The sequence below is a fragment of the Pleurodeles waltl genome, chromosome 4_2, assembly GCF_031143425.1.
Source record: "Pleurodeles waltl isolate 20211129_DDA chromosome 4_2, aPleWal1.hap1.20221129, whole genome shotgun sequence".
NCBI lineage: Eukaryota > Metazoa > Chordata > Amphibia > Caudata > Salamandridae > Pleurodeles > Pleurodeles waltl.
Genome location: NC_090443.1, coordinates 293,741,543 through 293,762,374, shown reverse-complemented (window position 1 = coordinate 293,762,374; position 20,832 = coordinate 293,741,543). Strand labels below are relative to the sequence as shown.

Here is a 20,832-nt window from a genome sequence, read left to right as displayed (position 1 = left end):
ACTGTCTGTGCCCTGGTTTCGTAGGGCAGATTGTGGGATATGTCCGGTTACCAGTGCCTCAAGGTATTCAAAAGGTGGTGGGGCTGCTAAGCATTCCAAGGACCCTCATTGGGGCATACCCTACATCAGAGACAGTGGTTATAGGTCCAAGAGGCTTTTATGTTGCCAGCGTAGATTGCAAGAAGACTACAGCATTAAATGCCAGACTTGCAGTTTCACACCACTTGAGGACCACTACTCCATCTGGGGGGGGTTGGGCAGGTGGGCTGTAAATCTTTTTATATTGCCCACACTTTCACACAATTGCTTAACTGCCTAACTTCTCATAGCCCTGACTTAAGTCTAAGCACTTTCAAGATTGCATGCTTCTTGTTTGGCGTAGGCTGACATCTAGCTGTTCCTAGTTCCTAAAATAGGTGAAGTGATACACATTCAGGAATTGTTATATAGCAACACCTAGTGCACTTCGGATATCATAGCCACCCACAGTTTGCGTCCGGGTAAGTCTACAACTGTTGTCTGTGGTTCAGTCATTACTTTTGAGGGCAGAATGATTGCAGATTGCATTGCTTGCTAGCTGTGTTCTTTTGAAACAGTCTTGTGCATTGACGTCCCCAGTCATGCCCACCAGTGAAAATAGCAGATTAAGAGACTGATATAAATGTTGATGTCAGAAATATGACCTATAACTCGTCTGCTGTATTACAAGTTCCATTTATTTATAAGGCACCACCAAACTCTAAATCAGGCTCTAAGACTGGCACCAATTGTTACAGCAATGTACGGACAGCCTAAATGTAGGTTGGGCAGATATCTGTGGGCATGGATTGTTAGTGTTCAAGACTTGGAGGATAGTGAACAGCAGTTAATTGTTGATGGTGTTTAGTTTTAGACTAGCAGTTACTGATAAATGAAATTTTACCATCTGACTGGTGTATCAGAAAGCTGGAGTGAATGGCAGGTTGGTGGAGAACCCTGAGTTTTTGGAAGCTACCTTCCAGCATCAAAGAGCCCACTTTAATTAAGCATTGGATGTCAAGACATAATGGATTTTCATTTAGGTTATCCTATTCTTGAATTATAGAGGTCAATAGATAGGGCCTGTATTGTAGGCAGCAGGATCTATAGTTGGGGTATCAAGAATGATTCTGAATTCAGATTGGTTGTGCAGTCCATAGTTTGAATGTCAGAGGCACCATCCATGCGCAACTGGAGTTATCTTGGAGTATCTGTTTGAAGCATGGATTTGGATCAGAGAATCCTCCAAACCTGTTGCCCATTTAGGCCCTCATTACGAGTCTGGCGGTCTACTGACCACCAGACTCGCGGTGGCAGTCCCACTGCCAACTGGTTGGCAGGGAAGACCGCCATATTACGAGTGTGGTGGTTTGGCCTGCGCCAAACATCCACTTTCCCATTGCTACCGCCAGGGCGGTCGGACCGCCGGGCCAGAGATAAGCATCTCCGACCCGGCGGTCCACCAAAGACCGCTGGCGGTATTAAGAGTCCCCTTTCCGTCCCTTGGCAAAAAGGCTACCGGTGATAGGAATTTGCATTCCTGTCGCTGGTAGACGACTCCCTCACCTCCCCCCTGCCCCCCACATCTACCCAATAGGCCTCCTTCCCATACAACATTCTCACCCTCACTCCCAGTAGTAACCCCCATCCCCCTGCATACAGGTACTTACTTACCCCCGATCCCTGTACTAACCGCTGCACACACGCACCCACAGATGCGCACATCCTGACACACATGCAACACCCTTACACTCAAGCGCACACACTCGCACACCTTTACACTCACGAGCACACACATGCAACACCCACCCCCCCCAAAATCCATACACAAACACTTTCAGTACCCCTTTGAGACTTTCTCTCCTGCTTTACCTCCTATGTAGTGCCTACTTTTGCCAGTTCTCGGAGACTGCCAATACAAACTAGGCTTATTCAGAAAATCCTTCATGGCCAGAAGAAAGCCCCATGCCAGCATAATTAACTTCATGCATTTGGGCCAAGTTGATGGTTGATTACTGCATCGTTATCCTCACCAGGCAAGCATTTCACACCACCCTCGTATCTAAATCGTACGTTTATCTGCATTGGAATGTTTTCTTAATACTCAGCGATTACATGATTAAGCACACATCAGAAGTTCACTCCTTGGTTACAGAGACTGAATATATTCTCCTTTATAGTCTGGTCTCTATTTGAGTCACTGTTTTTGTTTGTGGTTGGACTGGGTGGACGATTCAGCGAACATATTTGAGCTCATGTTTCTGCAGTGGTTAGAAACTGCAGCACAGCAGTATTATCCTCAAAGTTATATTTTCTACTGCAAGTAAGGTAGACGCAAGATGCGTTTGCACTACACAAGCCTCCCTTTTTCTGTCTCTTTTTTTATTGCACCACACAACTTGTTTGGCCCAAACTATTGATTTAAAAAAAGGAAGGAAGTGGTCTTGGGGCTTTGTTAAATGTTGCCTCCTTGTGGTTGTCCATATCCTTGGGGTTTGAGATTTTATTGATGCTCTGACATCCCGTACAGCATAGACTTTCCCAGTGTTCCTATTGAGGCTGCATTCCATTTTAGTGTTTCTGGGGTAAGGGTAGGAGACACTAATGTCCTGAAGTGAAGCAGCACCTGGTACATAGTCCATGTGCTCCCCAACACAGCCTCTTTACTGTTGAGCTGTAGGATAGTCAAAAATAGAAGTCATCTTACAAATCAACTTGTTCCATTGACTGCCATCCTCTAAGCAGTACCTTTGTCACAAGAGGGGAGGGAAGGAGGCAAAAACATAATAGGTACAAACCATTTATGAGAAGCATTTAATGTCCCCGCCCCACATGCCTATGGAAGGCCTCAGATATTCTGTCATATCTTCTTCCAGTCTCTGGTGGCTTATTTAATGAATGATAGTCACATTTTGTGACCCTAGGGCCTCCCTGATTCGGTCAGATCAGCTCTGGGTTTGAAGGGATAGCTATTGGTTGAATCAGTATTGTCACTCTTGAGGCATAGCTTTTGGGGGCAAAGCAGTTTTGCACCTCTTTGGCAATATAGCCATTTAATAGAAACACTGACTCTCTTGCCACTGCTACTGATTGAAATAAGATATGTGTCTCTACAGCATAATGCGTGGGTGATAGCAGTGTTTGGTCTCTGAATCATTAGTCAAAGGGAATAAAGGTAATCTTCATAGGATCTCCCTTTTCAATATTGGCCTAGAGCAAGGCCTGAAAGAGAAGTCATGGGGAAAACACATTTGTATTATTCATTAGACATTGAATGAAACCTGTTTTGTGTGGCTGTGAAGATTGTCATTGAGTAAAACCAACATTGGCCACTCTACTGCGTCATCATTGGGTGAAGCAAGTGTTTGGTAGCTCTGATTGCCTTGCCATTAGTTGGATCAAGTATTCATTCTTTAGGTCTAGATTTGAGAAATGTCTGTGCCACCAAAGGTGGGTTACTATAGACGTCCCAGGGTCTGTTTTTTTTACATTTTATTTATTAATGGTAGCTGTGTAGAGAATGTAGCTTTCTTAGAAAGCATTGCCTTGTGGTGCTTTAGCCCAGTTTCATAGGTCTAATACCTGTTTTGTTCTCAGCTTGGAATAAAGATGGACAACCCAGAACTTGAGATCTGATGCAGGCAGAGTGAAGTGCCTTCTCACTGAGCAGATCATAGTGCGGGAGGGTGAGTGGGTGTTTATTGGGGACTCATGCAGCTGATGCTAAATTTGGGGTGTGGAGCAGCTGTCCACCTAGCACCAAACCCTTTTTTTCACAGAATAACATTTTTTTCTAGCCGTGTACAGCACAGTTTAAACTTTCAGTCGAAAATCTCTCGTGAGTATTTGTGGAGCTGGGGTCAAGACTGCTGGAGCTCCCACATGGATGATGACGTCCAAAACTCCTGATCCAGGAACGTAAGAAGCCATGGGCCGGGGTCGGGTGGTCATGTGTGGGGCATGTTTACGAACTGCTAAGGAAAGGCAAATGACCATGTATTTGACCGGTGTGTAAGTACATTTTTGCAGATTTGTTTTGATAATAAAACCCACTCTTCTTTCACTGTAACCCCCTACCAGCAAGGGGAGTCTGTGTGCCCGAGAGCCACGAGGCCGAAGAGAAGGTGGACTCGCAGTGTGTATATACCAGTTTGCAACTTACTATTCCTTTTATAAACTATGCTTCTCTTTGGCGGCTGGTGGTGAAAATATGTTCATTACTAATGCAGACAAATATAAAAGTAGCCTCAAAACCTTGCAAAGGGTAGTGTGGTGGTGGGACAGGCTTGGTTGAGTATATAATCTATTATAGTGAGCCACTCCAATCTTTAGAGGACAGGCTGGGTTGAAGGGGACGGGGATTTAATAAGCATTTTCATTAACTGCTCCAACCTATAGGGAACTTAGGATCCCTATATACACACATGAACTCCTAATAGCTTTCTAGGGACAGTGCTCCTGTTCTTTTACCTGTATTTTTTCACTCTTTGTAGCACCCATGCTCTCTTTTTCTCTATCTTTCTCTTTCTGGCATCCATGCTTTTCTCTTTCGTGCCCATGTACTTTCTTATTTGTCCATGTCTGATCAGTGCAATTGTGCTCTCACTTTCTCTCTGGTGCCTTTGCTCTCTCTTTCTCTTGGGTAATTGCACATTATTTTACCTCTCATGGTGCTTGTTTGTTCTTTCTCTGTCAGGGGCTTGCTTTCTGTTTGCACTCGAATGTGCTGTCTGTCCATCTCTCTCACTCTCTCTTCATGTGCATACTCTCTCCCGTTGCCAGTTTGGATAGTCAGCCACAAGCTGATTTACTGGTACAAACATGATTCAGGTGGGTGAATTCTATATATTCATTTGTTCCGGGCCTAAGCTTACTCACTTTTACATACACCCACGTTTGACATAATTTTACATTGTGAATTTGGTTGAAAATGTAGGTGGCATTTACATATAGATTCAGGATGTGGCTGGTGAAACTGCACTGTAGTTAGCAGCTCCTCAAAACTTCGGTTCTGCTCTGAAAGCGTTTTTGTGTTATCCCCATAGTCCTGTGAAATCACATAGCCATCCTCCTGTCAGTAAACACTCCCTCTTTTCACCTGCAAAGGGTGGTCTGTGTACCTTTCTCTAAGCTGTCAGTTGATCTGGGAGATGTACTGCAATGTTGCTTCTGGCCAACTGCAAACTTGCACTATTGTCTGTCAGCCTCTGATCATATTGCTGGAGGATGCCGCTTTGACAACCTAAGCCCAAGAGGCATTGAACAGGAATTTTTGCGCCGTAGCGGCTAGCCATTTGTTGTAGCACCTTGTAGTCTTTCTGCACCATGGGCTGAAATCCGACTGCTAGTTCCAGTGTAAAATAAATATGTACATTGTTTGATGTAGTACATCAATTTGACCCTGTTACTCTTCAATCCCAATGCTTATATTGGTTAATTGAATTGGGCACTCTGAATACAAAAAATGACAGAGTGAAAAAGAGTTGCCCCAAGGTCCAGGTCTACCTGGCCCCTATTCCAATGTTTGCCATATGTTAGGTTCTCAGACCCTTCACTGCATAGTTGTTGAATATTTGTAGACGTTTCTGTATCACCATTTACTGCAGGTTAGTGGTAAGGCTCATCCACACGCTGAAGTGGGGAACGGAAGGTGAAATTTTAGGTTAATGGTAAAAGGGTAGATTTAACCGCTTAAGCTACGTATGAAAAGAAGCTAATGGCAGGGCCACCCACAAAGTCTCAACAATAGTATCTAGACTGGGAATTAAATTGAACTGAAAACTGGTTACCAATTTCCAAATATCAGAAAATCGACATGTCACTTTAAACATAAACGGACAAGTCTCTTTGATCTTTCCCAATAAAATTACTTTTTTTCTGTCAATCTTTTTTTTGTCCTGCACATTTAGTTTTGAACACATTATCACTCAGTCTAGCCTGACCAGCCTGACAGTGCATCCACCCCTCAACTGGTCCCTGTCTGAGCTTTGTGCTTTTCTATATTGCAGGTGATTCAACCCGTCAGCGCATTAAATTCAGTGAAGATGCGGTGTGCAAAAGCCACCTACTGAACTGCTGCCCTCATGATGTCCTCGCTGGAACGGTATGTATTTGTGGTTCATTCTGATAATTTGTATCTGGCCATGATGGGTTCAGCCCTCTTTACCCAACTGTTGAAATGTTATTTCCAAATATTTATTGTTGCAGTGAAACAAGACCGTGCTGCATGTTATGCAGCAAGAAAATGCAAATTGTGTAAAATCTGTGAGTAGAGGTTTGAAGCATTATTATCCATCTGTTTTAGCATTAGAACACACATTGGTATTTTATTGTTGTGTATGTAGTGATTCCTTACTTTTTGCTACGTTCAAAACACTTCCTGGGTGGTTGTTTAGTATTATTTATATTCTTCATATCCCTGGTGCGGTAGTGAAGCTCTCTGATAAACATTAGGCTCCTCAGTGGGAATCGCAGAGCATGGGTGGAAGGCTGGTGTTTTTCTTTTGTGGGAAATGTTAGATAGGTATGAGGTTGGAAAGACGTGAAAGCAAGGTGCCATCTAGTGTTGCAGTTAAGCATTGGGTTTTGCAGTATACAGAATACATGTAGATGCACCTAAAGGATAAGTATCAGCATGAGCTGTAGAAACCAGCGTTGAGGGCATCAGTGGGATTAACTTGGAGTATAAGATACACCCTGTTGTGTGGGAGGATCCAAATCCATCGAAGGCACGGTTAAGTCACTACAGAGCTATGTGAAGTCCACCTATGAGCGTCAAAGGGCCAAAATTCAATTGAAGCTACTGTTTGTGGAGCTGGGATTATTGTATGGAGACCACCAAGGAGCAATTGGTTGCAACAGGATTTCGGACTCCCTGCACCTCCACTCTTTTTAATGTCTATGGGCAATATTTGAGCAGGATAAGATATCTTTCTATGCAGAAGCCATGACCTAGGTCTATAGCACCAAGTTGATCTTATATCTCAGTATCACTTTGTCCCAGTTTTAGAGCACCGGCCTTGCTACTCTGTTGGCCACCCTGGTCTGGATTAATGTTAGTGTCCTAAATCTTATTGCAACAAAATGGGGATTCTGGTTTTAGACCAGTCCAGTTTGTGGAATCTTGCCTTTTGGGCTTTCAAACTGGGCTTGTTGTTCACTCCAATTTCCTTGTCAAAAGCCTTTGTTTCCATTTCGACAAGTAGTTAAAGCAGATAGATAATTTTATCTGTGTAATGGCCTCCTGCATATTCGAGATGATGTTTTTAAGTAATATTTTCCCTTTTATACCTCAGCACCAGTAAGTCATAGTAGTGGGAGGTGTTAGCTTTTTGAATATATATTGTTGTAACACTTCTTAACTAGGCCTGTCTGCTGGCTTTAGTCAAAAACTATAGGGCATCAAAAATATGGCAATCACTGGTTTACAGTCTAAGGGAATTTGATCATTTTTTCGAGGCCTTCTGTAAGGTGCATTGGCTCCTTCTGGTGCAACACATTCAGTTCAAACTATTCTACTCTGTCTGCCAAAAGCTTTTATGAGGCGGCACTGAGGTATATCTGCTCAATTTTCCTGTTTTGTTTCCTGCTGCTTTTTGCTCCTTGCAGTCAGCTGCTTAGTGTTCTCTGTCCAGTGTTAAAGGTCACAAAAATATGTCATTACTATTACTTGAAAAAATACCAGCCTAGTTTTACAGAAGTCAGTTGGAGTAGTCAACGGAAACTGTACTGTCAAAAAAGGATGCATATTTTGTGCATCTCTCGTGAAACCCTAACTGTGGTGCTCAGAAAGCAGATTGTGCCACCAGGGTCAAAGTTATATGGTAAACACCTTCCTGTCACCTCCCAGAGTTGTATAGCTTTGGTGTGATCACAATCTTATAATGCACAAGCTATATCCATCAACATGCTTCACCCACTGGTACATTCTGTCCCTAGAAATGTATGGCTTGCCCTTATTTTCTACTGTTGGCCAGTCAGAAAATGCCAGAAATGGCCACAGTTTACTTTGACCCATAATAACATGATTTTCACGCACAAAGTAACCTCCATTTCAGTTTAGTATCTGGGCCCAAAATACTTTAAACAGTTCTTTAAAAAGATGCTGTCTTGCTATCCCTCTTTCACCTTTCCTCCTCACTGCCTTAATTTCATCACTTCACTGTCTTCCTCCTCTCTTTGCCCCACCTTTTTACTATTATCTAGCTCCCCTTGTCCTTTAACTCGCACCACTTGTCCCAGTCTTTTATCTCATATCTTTTCTCACTTGTTTGTCTTTCAGCTTTTCTCCCCCTCATATCTCTTCCATCTCCTTTATTCTCTAATCTCACTAGCTTTCCCTCTTTCTTCCCTTTTCTTTTTCCTCTGTTATTCTTCTTCCCCCTCTGCTCTCCTTTCTTCCCGCTGCATTTTCACTGCTTTTACCATGGCACCATGTCACAAGCTTCTACACAGTAAACATCAGGCCCTACCACACTTGCACAGTGAAACTTGTCCCCTTCTTACATTGAACCAGACCACATAGTTCTAAAACATGGTAATACAACTGATCTCACCGGACCGTGAAGCACTAGTCACATGTTCAAGGACCCAGCAGATTGTTGTTAATATGGGTACTCAGTCTTCAAGCCCTTTTACATTCTGATCTTCTGTGAATATGGTGTGAATGCTCTATTGGAAGCCAAAGCAAATTGTAAATGAGTAGTGACAGTTTAGTTTGCATCTATCAAACACCAGTCCTAACAACTTTTCCTCTCCTTGATGTTTCCAAACCCAATGCGTATTCTCTGCCCTCTGCATTCCTTGACCTCAGCCTCAATGCACAATGGAACCATGGTTCCACTGAATTTGTTTTGTAGCCATGACAAATTTAGTTTTGCACCCACCTATTCTTCCACCCATTCACTTAGCAGTTTATTCACTTATCCATATGCTCAGCTATCTATTTATCCATCCACACTCATATTCACACGTTCACATCATGTCCTGACACACACTTGCAAATCCACGAAGAAGCAGTTTTTAAGAAATAAAAAAAAAACTATCTGCTTTGCTAATCCTTGATTGATAAATTGCAATTTTACTTCTCTTGCTTTGATGCTATTATACTAGAAATAGTGGGTGTTCCTCCTCTGGTCTTAGAAACATCAAATGCACATAATCATTGCCAAATAGGTTTTGTGGCAAAGAGTGCCATTGGAAAAGGACAGCGGTGTACAGCATGAGGGTGATTGAATGATATAGTGATGTTTAAAGCAAGAAGCTGAGTGAGAAGGACATAGTGTTCAAAACTAAATGTGCAGGACAAAAAAAGCTGAGCAAGAAGGATATATTATTGTTATACTCTCTGAGGCATTGCCTTTGTGGTCGCCCGATTCCACTTAGTAGAAAGCTCTCAGTTTGCAACATGTTTAGCATCTCAGCAGAGTTAGTTGCTCATTTCAGGCTAACAAGCCCCTAGTTAGTTTCCTAGTTAGTTTTGCATATGCTGATTTACAAAAGGCTGACATTTTGTAGCAGGAAACGTTCATCACAACAATCTTGTTTGTGAGGCCTCTGACGATCAATTTAATTATCCAGCTTGATCTGGCAAATTGTGTGTGTATATATATATATATATATATGTTCGATGGCATGTGTAGCTGCAGATACACATGCTGTGCACATCTCGGAGTGTTACAAGTTGTTTTTCTTCGAAGAAGTCTTTTCGAGTCACGAGACCGAGGGACTCCTCCCATTTCGACTCCATTGTGCATGGGCGTCGACTCCATCTTAGATTGTTTTTTTTCCGCCATCGGGTTCGGACGTGTTCCTTTTCGCTCCGTGTTTCGGGTCGGAAAGTTAGTTAGAATCTCGGAAAAATCGTCGGTATTGTTTGCGTTCGGTATCGGGTTAGTTACAACAGATCGACACCGAATTAAGAAGAGCTCCGGTGGCCCTTCGGGGTTTTCTTCCATCCCCGTCGGGGCCTGGTCGGCCCGGCCACGTGTCTCTTCAAGGCTGATGGAACGGACCCCATTCCGCTTCTGTCCAGAATGCCATAACAAGTATCCATATACAGATCAACATCTGGTCTGTAACTTGTGTTTGTCACCAGAACACAAGGAGGATACTTGTGAGGCCTGTCGAGCGTTTCGGTCCAGGAAGACACTCGGGGACCGAAGAGCAAGAAGACTGCAAATGGCGTTGGCGCCGACAGGACAAGAGCGTTTCGAGGAGGAGGAAGAAACATTCTCCACAGAGGAGTCGGACTCTGAGGAGATCGATCCTGAGGAAACGCCGAAAACCGTGAGTAAGATGTCGAAAACAAAAACTCGCGAGAAAAGCGCGAAAGCCCAGGGGACGCCACCGCCAACAGGCCATGGCTTAACCCGAAAAGTAGGTGACCGTTCATCGGCACCGAAAAAGGGCGAGCTGGTGTCGAAGTCATCCGACTCCGGTCGAGATACCGGCACACAGCAATCTCGGGCCCGAGATAGTGGCTCAGAGAAGATTCGGCACCGAGACAGCGGCACCTAAACGGGTCGGCACCGAGAGAGCACGTCGCAGAAAATAAAAAAGGTTTCGTCAGAGCCGAAAAAAGCAGCCGAAAAGGTTTCGGTACCGAAATATCCTGCCTCGGAACCGAAAACAAGTTCCTACACTGAGGAACAAGGAATGTCCACACAAATGAAGACACATAGATTTGGACAGGAATTACAGGCAATAGAGCCAGATCACACACAAATACGGCTCTTTATTCAAAAAGATACAGGGAAGATCAGCACTCTTCCTTCAGTCAAAATGAAACGCAAGCTTGCCTTCCAAGGCAAACAGCCACACGCAAAGGTGGCTAAACAAGTAACACCACCACCATCCCCACATCACTCTCCGCAACCATCACCGGTAGCCACTCCACCAATGATGCAATCCCCAACTCATACAGGAATGAGTCAAGAGGACCCTGACGCATGGGACCATTATGACGCACCAGTGTCAGACAATAGTCCAGAATGCTATCCAGCTAAACCATCGCCACCAGAGGATAGTACAGGCTACGCACAAGTGGTGTCAAGAGCAGCTGCATTTCATAATGTCAGCCTTCATTCAGAGCCCATTGAAGACGACTTTCTTTTTAATACACTGTCGTCCACACACAGCCAATATCAGAGTCTTCCTATGCTACCCGGAATGCTAAAACACTCCAAACAAGTGTTTGAGGAGCCTGTTAAAGGGAGAGCCATTACTCCAAGAGTAGATAAAAAATATAAACCGCCACCAACAGACCCAGTGTACATTACACAACAGCTAACACCAGACTCTGTTGTAGTGGGAGCAGCGCGCAAAAGAGCCAACTCTCATACTTCAGGAGATGCACCACCTCCAGATAAAGAAAGTCGAAAATTCGATGCTGCAGGCAAAAGGGTGGCGGCACAGGCAGCAAACCAGTGGCGTATTGCAAATTCGCAAGCTTTGCTAGCCAGATATGATAGGGCCCATTGGGATGAGATGCAACACCTTATTGAACATTTACCCAAGGAGTTCCAAAAAAGAGCGCAGCAAGTAGTAGAAGAAGGACAGGGTATCTCAAATAATCAGATACGGTCAGCAATGGATGCTGCAGACACAGCTGCTAGAACTGTCAACACAGCTGTAACAATGAGACATGCATGGCTGCGTACATCAGGATTTAAACCAGAGATACTGCAAGCTGTGCTGAATATGCCATTCAACGGACAGCAGTTGTTTGGGCCGGAGGTGGACACTGCGATCGAAAAACTTAAGAAAGACACTGACACGGCCAAAGCCATGGGCGCACTCTACTCCCCACAGAGCAGAGGCACATTTCGAAAGACACAATTTCGAGGGGGGTTTCGAGGGCAAACCACAAAAACCACAGCCTCACAAACAAAGCCCACTTACCAGAGCCAGTATCAGCGGGGAGGTTTTCGGGGACAATATAGAGGGGGACAATTTCAAAGGAACAGAGGAAAGTTCCAAAGTCCCAAAACTCCTCCAAACAAACAGTGACTACAAGGTCACAAATCCCCAACACATAACACCTGTGGGGGGGAGACTAACCAAGTTTTACAAACATTGGGAGGAAATAACAACAGACACTTGGGTCTTAGCAATTATCCAGCATGGTTATTGCATAGAATTTATCAAATTCCCTCCAAACATTCCACCGAAAACACACAATATGCCAAAACAACATATAAATCTTCTAGAAGTTCAAGCATTGCTCCAAAAAGAAGCAATAGAGTTAGTACCAAAACAAGAACTAAACACAGGAGTTTACTCACTGTACTTTCTGATACCCAAAAAAGACAAAACTCTAAGACCTATACTAGATCTCAGAATATTAAATACATACATCAAATCAGACCATTTTTACATGGTTACATTATAAGAAGTAATCCCACTGCTCAAACAACAAGACTACATGACAACACTGGATCTAAAGGATGCATATTTCCATATACCAATACATCCTTCACACAGGAAGTACCTAAGGTTTGTATTCCAAGGGATGCATTACCAATTCAAAGTGTTGCCATTCGGAATAACAACTGCGCCAAGAGTTTTTACAAAATGTCTAGCAGTAGTAGCTGCACACATCAGAAGGCAGCAAATACATGTGTTCCCGTACCTAGACGATTGGTTAATCAAAACCAACACGCAAAAACAGTGTTCACAACACACAAATTACGTCATACAAACCCTACACAAACTAGGTTTCTCAATCAATTACTCAAAGTCACACCTTCTGCCGTGTCAAACACAGCAATACCTAGGAGCAACAATCAACACAGTAAAAGGAATTGCCACTCCAAGTCCACAAAGAGTCCAAACATTCCAAAATGTCATACAAGCCATGTATCCAAACCAAAAGATACAGGTCAAATTGGTAATGAAACTCCTAGGCATGATGTTCTCATGCATAGCCATTGTCCCAAACGCAAGGTTGCACATGCGGCCCTTACAACAGTGCCTAGCATCACAGTGGTCACAGGCACAGGGTCAACTTCTAGATCTGGTGTTGATAGACCGCCAAACATACATCTCGCTTCAATGGTGGAACAGTATAAATTTAAACCAAGGGCGGCCTTTTCAAGACCCAGTGCCACAATGCGTAATAACGACAGATGCATCCATGACAGGGTGGGGAGCACACCTCAATCAGCACAGCATCCAAGGACAATGGGACATTCAGCAAAAACAGTTTCATATAAACCACTTAGAACTGTTAGCGGTATTTGTAGTTCTGAAAGCATTTCAACCCATAATAACCCACAAATACACTCTTGTCAAAACAGACAACATGACAACAATGTATTACCTAAACAAACAGGGAGGAACACACTCGACACAGTTGTGTCTCCTAACACAAAAAATATGGCATTGGGCGATTCACAACCATATTCGCCTAATAGCACAATTTATTCCAGGGATTCAGAATCTGTTAGCAGACAATCTCTCTCGGGATCACCAACAGATCCACAAATGGGAAATTCACCCCCAAATACTGAACACTTACTTCAGAATGTGGGGAACACCACAAATAGATCTATTTGCAACAAAAGAAAACTCAAAATTCCAAAACTTCGCATCCAGGTACCCACAACATCAGTCTCAGGGCAATGCACTATGGATGAACTGGTCAGTGATATTTGCGTACGCTTTTCCCCCTCTCCCACTTCTTCCATATCTAGTAAACAAGTTGAGTCAAAACAAACTCAAACTCATACTAATAGCACCAACATGGGCAAGGCAACCTTGGTACACAACACTACTAGACCTTTCAGTAGTGCCTCATATCAAACTGCCAAACAGACCAGATCTGTTAACACAACACAAACAACAGATCAGACATCCAAATCCAGCATCGCTGAATCTAGCAATTTGGCTCCTTAAATCCTAGAATTCGGGCACTTAGACCGCACACAGGAATGTATGGAGGTCATAAAACAGGCTAGAAAACCTACCACTAGACACTGTTATGCAAATAAGTGGAAAAGATTTGTTTATTACTGCCATAATAATCAAATTCAACCTTTACATGCATCTGCAAAAGAAATAGTAGGATACTTAGTACACTTGCAAAAATCTAACCTAGCTTTCTCTTCCATTAAAATACATCTTACGGCAGTTTCGGGGGTTTCTCTATCTTTCGTGGAAAGTTGCATTTTTAATTGCCATCACATGTCTAAGAAGAGTGAGTGAAATTCAAGCATTTACCATTCAAGAACCATTTATTCAAATACACAAAAATAAAATTGTTCTACGGACCAATCCTACATTTTTACCAAAAGTAATCTCACCGTTCCACTTAAATCAAACGGTAGAATTACCAGTGTTCTTCCCACAGCCAGATTCTGTAGCCGAAAGAGCACTACATACATTAGACATCAAAAGAGCACTAATGTACTACATTGACAGAACAAAACTAATTCGAAAGACAAAACAACTATTTATCGCCTTTCAAATCCAATTTCAAAACAAGGCATTGCTAGATGGATAGTTAAGTGCATTCAAACCTGCTATCTTAAAGCTAAAAGAGAACTGCCTATTACACCAAAGGCACACTCAACCAGAAAGAAGGGTGCTACCATGGCCTTTCTAGGAAATATTCCAATGAACGAAATATGTAAGGCAGCAACATGGTCTACGCCTCATACATTTACCAAGCACTACTGTGTAGATGTGCTAACTGCACAACAAGCAACAGTAGGTCAAGCTGTATTAAGAACATTATTTCAAACTACTTCAACTCCTACAGGCTGAACCACCGCTTTTGGGGAGATAACTGCTTACTAGTCTATGCACAGCATGTGTATCTGCAGCTACACATGCCATCGAACGGAAAATGTCACTTACCCAGTGTACATCTGTTCGTGGCATTAGTCGCTGCAGATTCACATGCGCCCACCCGCCTCTCCGGGAGCCTGTAGCCGTTTAGAAGTAGATCTTAAACATTTGTAAATATATTACTTAAAACTTTATTATGTACATACGCATTCACTCCATTGCATGGGCACTATTACTAGCATACACAACTCCTACCTCACCCTCTGCGGGCAAAACAATCTAAGATGGAGTCGAAATGGGAGGAGTCCCTCGGTCTCGTGACTCGAAAAGACTCCGAAGAAAAACAACTTGTAACACTCCGAGATGTGCACAGCATGTGAATCTGCAGCGACTAATGCCACGAACAGATGTACACTGGGTAAGTGACATTTTCCATATATATATATATATATATATATATATATATATACACACACACACATACATGCTGGCAGTGTTTCTTTTAGCATCAAGGTTTCTTCCTACCTTATTTGTTTCAGAAATAAGATAACTGCCCGCATTATTGTTTTAAAATTTCACGATTATTTGTTTTTTAGAAATTGACCTTGATAAGACAAGCAATTTACGTTATCTTTAGAATTAACAAATCCCTTATTTGTCTGAGGCCTTTCATTGGGTTCCAAGGGCAATTGGAACCTACTGTATTTCAATCAGGACAATAAATGTTTTTCATTAGTGACTTGGTGCCCATTACTGTTGCACTCCAAAGAGCAGAGCTTATATCGGATTGTGCTATAGGATTAGACACTATATGCTGATAAAATTTAATAAATTGACTTCTTGGGCAGTGTAAGGAAATGCCTCCTTGGCATGGTTGCCCCCTGAATTTTTGCCTTTGCTGATGCTATGTTTACAATTGAAAGTGTGCTGAGGCCTGCTAACCAGGCCCCAGCACCAGTGTTCTTTCCCTAACCTGTACTTTTGTATCCACAATTGGCAGACCCTGGCATCCAGATAAGTCCCTTGTAACTGGTACTTCTAGTACCAAGGGCCCTGATGCCAAGGAAGGTCTCTAAGGGCTGCAGCATGTCTTATGCCACCCTGGAGACCTCTCACTCAGCACAGACACACTGCTTGCCAGCTTGTGTGTGCTAGTGAGAACAAAACGAGTAAGTCGACATGGCACTCCCCTCAGGGTGCCATGCCAGCCTCTCACTGCCTATGCAAGTATAGGTCAGTCACCCCTCTAGCAGGCCTTACAGCCCTAAGGCAGGGTGCACTATACCATAGGTGAGGGTACCAGTGCATGAGCATGGTACCCCTACAGTGTCTAAACAAAACCTTAGACATTGTAAGTGCAGGGTAGCCATAAGAGTATATGGTCTGGGAGTTTGTCAAACACGAACTCCACAGCACCAGAATGGCTACACTGAAAACTGGGAAGTTTGGTATCAAACTTCTCAGCACAATAAATGCACACTGATGCCAGTGTACATTTTATTGTAAAATACACCACAGAGGGCACCTTAGAGGTGCCCCCTGAAACTTAACCGACTGTCTGTGTAGGCTGACTAGTTCCAGCAGCCTGCCACACTAGAGACATGTTGCTGGCCCCATGGGGAGAGTGCCTTTGTCACTCTGAGGCCAGTAACAAAGCCTGCACTGGGTGGAGATGCTAACACCTCCCCCAGGCAGGAGCTGTAACACCTGGCGGTGAGCCTCAAAGGCTCACACCTTTGTCACAGCCCAGCAGGGCACTCCAGCTTAGTGGAGTTGCCCGCCCCCTCCGTCCACGGCCCCCACTTTTGGCGGCAAGGCTGGAGGGAACAAAGAAAGCAACAAGGAGGAGTCACTGGCCAGTCAGGACAGCCCCTAAGGTGTCCTGAGCTGAGGTGACTCTAACTTTTAGAAATCCTCCATCTTGCAGATGGAGGACTCCCCCAATAGGGTTAGGATTGTGACCCCCTCCCCTTGGGAGGAGGCACAAAGAGGGTGTACCCACCCTCAGGGCTAGTAGCCATTGGCTACTAACCCCCCAGACCTAAACACGCCCTTAAATTTAGTATTTAAGGGCTTCCCTGAACCTAAAGATTTAGATTCCTGCAACAACAACAAGAAGGACTGCCTAGCTGAAAACCCCTGCAGAGGAAGACCAGAAGACAACAACTGCCTTGGCTCCAGAAACTCACCGGCCTGTCTCCTGCCTTCCAAAGAACTCCGCTCCAGCGACGCCTTCCAAAGGGACCAGCGACCTCTGAATCCTCTGAGGACTGCCCTGCTTCGACGACGACAAGAAACTCCCGAGGACAGCGGACCTGCTCCAAAAAGACTGCAACTTTGTTTCAAGAAGCAGCTTTAAAGAACCCTGCAACTCCCCGCAAGAAGCGTGAGACTTGCAACACTGCACCCGGCGACCCCGACTCGGCTGGTGGAGAACCAACACCTCAGGGAGGACCCCCGGACTACTCTACGACTGTGAGTACCAAAACCGGTCCCCCCTGAGCCCCCACAGCGCCGCCTGCAGAGGGAATCCCGAGGCTTCCCCTGACCGCGACTCTCTGAAACCTAAGTCCCGACGCCTGGAAAAGACCCTGCAACCGCAGCCCCCAGGACCTGAAGGACCGGACTTTCACTGCAGAAGTGACCCCCAGGAGTCCCTCTCCCTTGCCCAAGTGGAGGTTTCCCCGAGGAAGCCCCCCCTTGCCTGCCTGCAGCGCTGAAGAGATCCCTTGATCTCTCATTGACTTACATTGCGAACCCGACGCTTGTTCTAACACTGCACCCGGCCGCCCCCGCGCCGCTGAGGGTGAAATTTCTGTGTGGGCTTGTGTCCCCCCCGGTGCCCTACAAAACCCCCCTGGTCTGCCCTCCGAAGACTTACTTACCTGCAAGCAGACCGGAACCGGGGCACCCCCTTCTCTCCATTATAGCCTATGCGTTTTGGGCACCACTTTGAACTCTGCACCTGACCGGCCCTGAGCTGCTGGAGTGGTAACTTTGGGGTTGCTCTGAACCCCCAACGGTGGGCTACCTTGGACCAAGAACTGAACCCTGTAAGTGTCTTACTTACCTGGTAAAACTAACAAAAACTTACCTCCCCCAGGAACTGTGAAAATTGCACTGTGTCCACTTTTTAAATAGCTATTTGTGAATAACTTGAAAAGTATACATGCAATTGAAATGATTCAAAGTTCCTAATGTACTTACCTGCAATACCTTTCAAACAAGATATTACATGTTAAATTTGAACCTGTGGTTCCTAAAATAAACTAAGAAAAGATATTTTTCTATAACAAAACCTATTGGCTGGATTTGTCTCTGAGTGTGTGTACCTCATTTATTGTCTGTGTATGTACAACAAATGCTTAACACTACTCCTTGGATAAGCCTACTGCTCGACCACACTACCACAAAATAGAGCATTAGTATTATCTCTTTTTACCACTATTTTACCTCTAAGGGGAACCCTTGGACTCTGTGCATGCTATTCCTTACTTTGAAATAGCACATACAGAGCCAACTTCCTACATTGGTGGATCAGCGGTGGGGTACAAGACTTTGCATTTGCTGGACTACTCAGCCAATACCTGATCACACGACAAATTCCAAAACTGTCATTAGAAATTGATTTTTGCAATTTGAAAAGTTTTCTAAATTCTTAAAAGACCTGCTAGGGCCTTGTGTTAGATCCTGTTTAGCATTTCTTTTAGAGTTTAAAAGTTTGTAAAAGTTTGAATTAGATTCTAGAACCAGTTTTAGATTCTTAAAAAGTATTCCAACTTTTAGAAGCAAAATGTCTAGCACAGATGTGACTGTGGTGGAACTCGACACCACACCTTACCTCCATCTACAGATGAGAGAGCTAAGGTCACTCTGTAAACTAAAGAAAATAGCAATGGGCCCCAAACCTACCAAAGTACAGCTCCAGGAGCTGTTGGCAGAGTTTGAAAAGGCCAACCCCTCTGAGGGTGGCAACTCAGAGGATGAAGATAGTGACTTGGAGGGAAATTCCCCCCCTCCAGTCCTACTTAGGGAGAGCAGGGCTTCTCAAGCCCTGACTTCACAAATAATAGTCAGAGATGCTGGTTCCCTCACAGGAGGGACCAACAACTCTGAAATCACTGAGGATAACTCCAGTGAAGAGGACATCCAGTTAGCCAGGGTGGCCAAAAGATTGGCTTTGGAAAGACAGATCCTAGCCATAGAGAGGGCAAGACAAGAGATGGGCCTAGGACCCATCAATGGTGGCAGCAACATAAATAGGGCCAGAGATTCTCCTGACATGTTGAAAATCCCAAAAGGGATTGTAACTAAATATGAAGATGGTGATGACATCACCAAATGGTTCACAGCTTTTGAGAGGGCTTGTGTAACCAGAAAAGTGAACAGATCTCACTGGGGTGCTCTCCTTTGGGAAATGTTCACAGGAAAGTGTAGGGATAGACTCCTCACACTCTCTGGAAAAGATGCAGAATCTTATGACCTCATGAAGGGTACCCTGATTGAGGGCTTTGGATTCTCCACTGAGGAGTATAGGATTAGATTCAGGGGGGCTCAAAAATCCTCGAGCCAGACCTGGGTTGACTTTGTAGACTACTCAGTAAAAACACTAGATGGTTGGATTCAAGGCAGTGGTGTAAGTAATTATGATGGGCTGTACAATTTATTTGTGAAAGAACACCTGTTAAGTAATTGTTTCAATGATAAACTTCATCAGCATCTGGTAGACCTAGGACCAATTTCTCCCCAAGAATTGGGAAAGAAGGCGGACCATTGGGTCAAGACTAGGGTGTCCAAAACTTCCACAGGGGGTGACCAAAAGAAAGGGGTCACAAAACCTCCCCAGGGGAAAGGTGGTGAGACAGCCAAAAATAAAAATAGTAAAGAGTCTTCTACAGGCCCCCAAAAACCTGCACAGGAGGGTGGGCCCAGAGCCTCTTCATAAAACAATCCTGGGTACAAGGGTAAAAACTTTGATCCCAAAAAGGCCTGGTGTCGAAACTGTAGTCAGTCTGGACACCAAACTGGAGACAAGGCCTGTCCCAAGAAAAGTTCCACTCCAAACTCCAATCCAGGTAACACTGGAATGGCTAGTCTCCAAGTGGGATCAACAGTGTGCCCAGAGCAAATCAGGGTCCACACTGAAGCTACTCTAGTCTCTGAGGGTGGGGTGGATTTAGCCACACTAGCTGCCTGGCCGCCTAACATGCAAAAATACAGGCAACAGCTCTTTATTAATGGGACAAGTGTAGAGGGCCTGAGGGATACAGGTGCCAGTGTCACCATGGTGACAGAGAAACTGGTTTCCCCTGGCCAATACCTGACTGGAAAAACTTATACAGTCACCAACGCTGACAATCAGACTAAAGCACATCCCATGGCAATGGTAACTTTAGAATGGGGAGGGGTCAATGGCCTGAAACAGGTGGTGGTCTCCTCAAACATCCCAGTAGACTGTGTGCTTGGAAATGACCTGGAGTCCTCAGCATGGGCTGAGGTAGAACTAAAAACCCATGCAGCCATGCTGGGTATCCCTGAACTGGTGTGTGTAAAAACAAGAGCACAATGCAAGGCACAGGGTGAAAAAGTAGAGCTGGAGTCTGGAAAAATGGCCCAGCCTACCAAGAGAAAAGGAAGGTCAGTTGGGAAACCAACTGCAACACAGTCAGAAAAAGAGAACCTCTCTTCTCAGGAAGAAGTTCTGCCCTCTGAGGGAACTGAGCCTTTGGAGCTTGAACCTTATCAGGTTGAGCTCTTAGGCCCAGGGGGACCCTCAAGGGAGGAGCTGTGTAAGGGACAAGAAACCTGTCCCTCTCTTGGAGGCCTTAGGCAGCAAGCTGCTGAAGAGTCCAAGGGCAAGAAAAATGGAACACATAGGGTCTATTGGGAAGATGGACTCCTGTACACTGAGGCCAGAGACCCCAAACCTGGTGCCACTAGGAGAGTGGTAGTGCCTCAGTCGTTCAGAGAGTTTATTCTGACCTTAGCCCATGATATTCCCCTTGCTGGGCATTTGGGACAAAC

The 20,832-nt window shown here is 44.5% G+C and overlaps 1 protein-coding gene across 3 annotated transcripts in view; it reads left to right on the top strand.

Annotated features, from left to right (window-relative positions):
• The window catches only part of LOC138292552 (putative RNA-binding protein Luc7-like 2), a 311,074-nt gene that overhangs the window by 19,214 nt on the left and 271,028 nt on the right, over positions 1–20,832 (top strand). For 2 of the 3 annotated variants that reach the window (XM_069231227.1, XM_069231228.1), the window contains one exon: positions 6,027–6,121. In XM_069231227.1, coding sequence (XP_069087328.1) covers positions 6,027–6,121 — 95 coding nt within the window. Of the gene's footprint in view, positions 1–3,615; positions 6,122–20,832 lie in introns of all 3 variants that reach the window. The other variant, XM_069231229.1, reaches the window with a different exon arrangement.